Source organism: Panthera tigris, chromosome D1 (genome assembly GCF_018350195.1).
Source record: "Panthera tigris isolate Pti1 chromosome D1, P.tigris_Pti1_mat1.1, whole genome shotgun sequence".
In the NCBI taxonomy this organism is placed as follows: Eukaryota; Metazoa; Chordata; class Mammalia; order Carnivora; family Felidae; genus Panthera; species Panthera tigris.
In genome coordinates this window covers 100,260,417-100,266,416 of record NC_056669.1, presented here as the reverse complement: position 1 = coordinate 100,266,416, position 6,000 = coordinate 100,260,417, and the positions used below count along the sequence as shown (strand labels likewise).

Here is a 6,000-nt window from a genome sequence, read left to right as displayed (position 1 = left end):
GTGAACCACATGCCATATTTACCTCAGTCTAAAGAGCAAGTCCATTGTCCACTTTCTATTCTTATGTACGAGAGAGACATATATACACATGCAAATACATGACACACACATAAATACACACACAAGGAAGAGAACCTGTATCACTCAGAAGCGTTTATCATTCTTCATCTTACTTTCAGTTTTTAATATAAAAGTCCATTCAAAATCCAAAGACATGCAAATGTATGTGTTGACTTCTTTTTTTTTTTTTTTGCCCTTTTCTTTGGTTAAGAGACTCCTCCTTCGCATCAGACCACTCCACAAACAGGTAATGAGTATTTTGGCAAAGCAATAATACATTTCCTGAAAAAAGTCAGTAATTCTTACTCCTTGTCCTAGCAAACACTGAAGACAACTCACCCCGGGATCAGGAATATAATTATTTTCATTGTTATTAGTGTGATATGCTCATTGTTTCTAAAAACTAATATAAAAAAATCTTTTAAGCCGATCATGGTTTTTTTAAAGAATAGAATAAATATACTCATTTTGTGTGTGTGTCCATGGAATACTTTCAAGCAGAGAAAAGGCTTAGTCCTCCATCTTATGGCCTAATATTGGTGCTTCTTCAGGTTATTTTGAAGATGAATGAGATATCAATTCACCCAAATATCATCCTTGATAAAAGGAAGGTGATATTTGGAGGAATTAAAGAGCTTGTTGAAAGTTTCATCCCTCATAAATGACATCTAGATTTATACAGTTTATTTATGTATTTATTTACTTGCTTATTTTGAGAGTGAGAGAGAGAGAGAGAGAGAGAGATAGCAGGGGGAGGGGCAGAGAAAGAGAGAGAGAAGCCCAAGCCGACTGTGCACTGACAGTGCTCTTCACAATGTGGGGCATGAACTCGCAAACCATGAGAAACTGAGCTGAAATCCAGAGTTGGACACCTAACCGACTGAGCCACCCAGGTGCCCTAAATGACATCTAGATTTATATCAAAGTTTCTTAACCACCTATTGTAGATATTTTTATTATTGTCATAGAGGTAGCGATGCCTCTTTAAAGAATTGACCAAGTAATTTTATGAGTATAAAAGACAATTGAGGGAAGAAATTGTGTTCTGCCTTACAGGTATTTTGTGGCTGTCGGAAGAGTTACATGTGTATCTATCATCGTCTTGGTCATGTTCTCAAAAGTTTAGACAAGGATATAGAAGAATGGATGGAGGAAATTGTTCATCCTTGACTGATTTCATTTTCTTGGGAATTACCAATAACCCTGGGATGAAAGCAACCCTATTTACAATGTTTCTTGTTATTTATCTCATTAATCTTTTTGCAAACTTCGGAATGATTATTCTAATTAGAATGAATTCTCAGCTGAACACGCCAATGTACTTTTTCCTTAGCCACCTCTCTTTCTGTGACCTCTGTTATTCCACAGCAATTGGGCCCAAAATGTTGGTAGACCTTCTAGCCAAAAACACATCAATCCCTTTCGTTGGCTGTGCTCTGCAATTCTTGGTCTTCTGTACGTTTGCTGATTCCGAGTGCCTACTGCTGGCGGTGATGGCCTTTGATCGGTACAAGGCCATTAGCAACCCCTTGCTCTACACGGTCAACATGTCCAGCAGAGTGTGCTTCCTGCTCATGGCCGGGGTTTACGTGCTGGCAACGGCAGATGCTTTGATACACACGACACTAACATTCCGGTTATGTTTCTGTGGATCAAAGGAGATTGATCATTTCTTCTGTGATGTACCTCCTCTCCTATTGCTCTCATGCACAGATACACAACTCAACGAATTAGCAATATTCACCATTTTTGGCTTCATTGAACTGAGCACCATTTCAGTAGTCCTTGTCTCTTATTGTTATATAATCCTATCCGTCCTGAAGATCCACTCTGCTGAGGGGAGGTTCAAAGCTTTCTCCACCTGCACCTCCCACTTAACTGCTGTTGCAATTTTCCAGGGAACCATGATCTTCATGTATTTCCGGCCGAGTTCTTCCTACTCTCTTGATCAAGACAAAATGAACTCCTTGTTTTACACCCTTGTGATTCCCATGTTAAACCCACTGATTTACAGCCTGAGGAACAAAGATGTGAAAGAGACCCTGAAAAAAATAAAAATTAAAAGATGGTTTTAAATATCACATGCACACACACACACACACACACACACACACATACTTTGTGGTTATAGTTTATATAAAATTATATTGCATAACAGAAGAGAAATAAAGTTGTCTCGAAAACTTTAATTGAATAAGATGAGTTTGTTTTGAAGCCCTATCACAATAATATTGCAGTTCCTTATATATATCATACTTTATTCTGCATCTAGATTTTGTATACGGTACTCCTTCTTTGTGGAAAACTTTTCGCACTTTTCTCATTTTGCCAGATTTTTATTTGTTCATTCTTTCATTCATTCAAACATTAATTTATTATACTTAGATTGAGTGTGTGCTTACTAAGTGAACTTGGGTATTTAAGTGCTTTGTATCCCATGGCATATCCAGTAGTTTCTATACTAACGAATCTTGTTATCTACTCAAGGTAACCAACATTACTTAACTATGCACCAAATAATTCATAACTTTCAAATTCATCATGAAGTAAAAAACAGGGGGCTTTATCCACAGAAAATGTCTAAATCTAGTATAAAAGAAAGGCTTCATTGGCTGGAGATATTGAGTCTGAAAAGATCTCAAAAGATGCAAGTTGGATCCTGGAGAAGTAAAGATAGTAGGCAGTGTATCTGACAGTTAGAGAGGTCTTGAGGTGGCCAAGTCATGACTTTTCAAAGTAAAGAAGTTGTGGTTGCCAAAACATGGATGGACCTTTGAGGGCATTATGCCAAGTGAAATAAGTCAGACAGAGAAAGATAAATATTATATGATCTCACTTGTTTGTGGAATCTAAAAAAGCTGGACTCATAAAAGCAGAGAGTAGAACAGTGGTTGCCAGGAGCTTGGGGAGTGGGCAAAATGGGGACACGTTGGTCAGATAGTACAAACTTTCTGTGATAAGCTGAATAAGTTTTGGGGGACATAGTGTGCAGTATGGTGACTACAATTAACAATACTGTATTGCATAATTGAAATTTGCTAAGAATTTGTTCTTAAACGTTCTCAACACGATATAAAATTGGTAACTATGTAAGGCAACGAATGTGTTTATTAACGTTATAGCAATGATGATTTCACCAAGTAGATATATATCAAAACCCACCTTGTACACTTTTAAAAATGCCCAATGTTATATGTCAATTTGATCCCAAGAAAGTAGGGGAGAGGAAAAGGAGTCAAAATGGTTAAGTTATAAAGAACAGCGGAAAGGGCTTTGGGCATCATTGTGCTGTAATTATCAAAAATCAGCTCCTCTACCAATCCTCCAGGGAAATTTCCTTCCTTCCTTTTCTCTTCTCTGTCCTGGATAAATGTCTCTTTTTGTAATACATAGTAAAACCTCTCCCTGAAACACTGTTTTAATATCATTCCATTTATTAAATAACTGCTTCTAATATGTGGTTGGGAGCATTCTTTGTCAATAATTGAACACTTTGGGGGCACGTGGGTGGTACCTGGGAGGCCCAGTCAGTTAAGTGTCTGACTTCAGCTAGGTCATAATCTCATGGTTCATGAGTTGGAGACCCATTCTGGGGTCTGTGCTGACAGATCAGAGCCTGGAGACTGCTTCAGATTACCTGCCTCCCTCTCTCTCTGCCCCTCTCCCACTCACACTGTCTCTCTCTCTCTCTCAAAAATAAATAAGCATTAAAAAATAAAAAAAAAATAATTGAACATTTTGTTTGTATTATCCAAAGTACCTGCTTACTGTATGGGACACAAAATGGAAAAAAAAAACAATTAAATGATAAATTAAAAACACCAGGCAACATTTTTGAATGTTTATTACAAATTAGTAACACAATTATATAACTGTAAAGTATGTAGCCAGAATATATATATATATATATATATATATGCAATTTATTATTATACTGTTATGTTATATATTATATTATATTATTATTATATTATATTATGTTATATTATATTATATTTTGTTTTCTATAACTTTTAAGGAAGTACATGAAATGATTGTGGATACCAAGATAATGAGTCTGTAAACACCTACATATTAGTTACACTAGAAATAAAGAGCATTTATGTGTGTATGTTCTTGATATTGGTGTATTTGAACTTTCTCTGTTTTAATTTCTAATGACTAAAACAACTTGTCGAAATAGCATGGGAATATCCTTATATTTAAAGAACCATATCAGACCCAAAGACACTCTTAATTATCCATTACAATTGTTGAAGCTAAAAACCACTGAATTTCTTAGATTTTGTAGCTGCTACTTTTAAATAGTTTTATGAGCAAACATTTTAGAGTGGAAGAAACAATTCCTCTCCTTTTTCAGAGGGCATTTGTGGAATCCTGTGACCTGTCACTGGGTGTCATGCTGGAAAAGAAAAACTGTGAAGAAATTTATTTACTAATAAAAGATTTGAAAGGTTTTCATCTGTACCATATTTTCTCAATGAACACAGGCACTTTTAAAATTAAGAGCAGCAGCATGGAAGAAAACATTGCTTAAAATATTTAAGTCCAAAAGAAGAGAGCGTAAGTGGATTGCTACTTAAAATTAGAGAATTTTAATATGCAATCTGATTAACCAGCATTGCTCCCTTAGGACAGCCACCATATTTTCCAGTATCTGAAGACTGATTTGATCTACCTATTAACTGTTTTTTCAGATCTAGTGGGTGTGAACGAAGAAATAGGAACTTCTACACCCCAGAAATGGAATTCCAAAAATAGAATTGACTGACTCAACTAATTTTGGGTTACCTCTCCCTAAATTTGAAGCCAGGTAGATAATACCAATTTCAGAGGGCCAAGTACTTGTCAGGGTGACCCTTTTTAGTGGCCAGTTATGCAAATTCAGAATTTCCTAGACACTTCAGAGAGTGGATATCCAGCTTCATTGGTATTCAAGAAAATAAAAATGAATATGTAAACGTAGTATATTCTGATTCACATATAGAACAGCAAAATATGTAAACAATTGAAATGCCAAGTATTGATGACGACATGGAAAAATCGTAGCTCTTACACACTGACAGTAAGAAAGCAGAATTGGCATTTTACTTTGCAAAACCGTATGCTTTTGTCTGCTTGTGCTGGCCATATAAATGTCTTATGACCTAAAAACTCTATTCCCAGATTTATGCTGAGGTGAAATGAGCGAGTATGTCTGCCCAAGACATGTGTGCAAATATTCCTCATTGCATTATTATCATTAGCATCAAACTGAAAAAAACTTAGATCAACACAACAGGACAAGAGTTAACAAAAATTTTTCCTAAAGTGTTAAATGCGGCATATTTTAGGGTTTGCAGGCCATAAATTCTTAGTCACAGTCCCTTAGGATTGTCCGTGTATTGCCAAAACAATCCTCGACCATATATAAATAGGAAGTGTCTCACGTCCAAACATACTTTGCACCATAGTTTGACTCCTGCTCTAGAGGAGATAAATTATTTCATGACATGTTAGCACACTGGAAAATGACACAGCAGGGAAGTGAACTCACTGCTTCCATGTGCAACAACACGGAGAAATTTCACAAACATACTGCTCCGCGAAATGAGCAAGGTAAAAAAACGTGTAAAAGCTGTGTATACTTTAAGAACTTAGAACTAACCTAGCTCGCTAGACGTCACCTTGCGGTGGTTTTCGGGACGATTTCTACAGACGCTAGTAACGTTCTCCTTTGGAGTGAAGGAAATTTTTGTTTCTGAAAATAACTGCAGTATACATCCTGAGAAAGTTTCTATAAGTAGATTATACTCTAAATATATTTCCCAAACACATAGTATATTTTCTACCGTATCATAAGCAACCTCAGGGTTGTTTAACCTAACAGTTCCTTGTACCCAGTATGTGTTCTTAATATATCTGTAAAATTGATGTAGTGCCCGTATGTCATAGAATATC

At 36.1% G+C, this 6,000-nt stretch overlaps 1 protein-coding gene across 1 annotated transcript; it reads left to right on the top strand.

Moving 5' to 3' along the window:
- Nucleotides 1–1,202: 1,202 nt before the first annotated feature.
- Nucleotides 1,203–2,135, top strand: LOC102964646 (olfactory receptor 5W2-like). Its single transcript, XM_007088770.2, has one exon. It carries the CDS (start codon nucleotides 1,203–1,205, stop codon nucleotides 2,133–2,135), a length of 933 nt encoding a protein of 310 aa, XP_007088832.2.
- Nucleotides 2,136–6,000: the final 3,865 nt, after the last annotated feature.

Bases quoted from the DNA above. Each gene is read 5' to 3' on its own strand.
- LOC102964646 (XM_007088770.2), top strand. From the start codon at position 1,203: ATGGATGGAGGAAATTGTTCATCCTTGACTGATTTCATTTTCTTGGGA.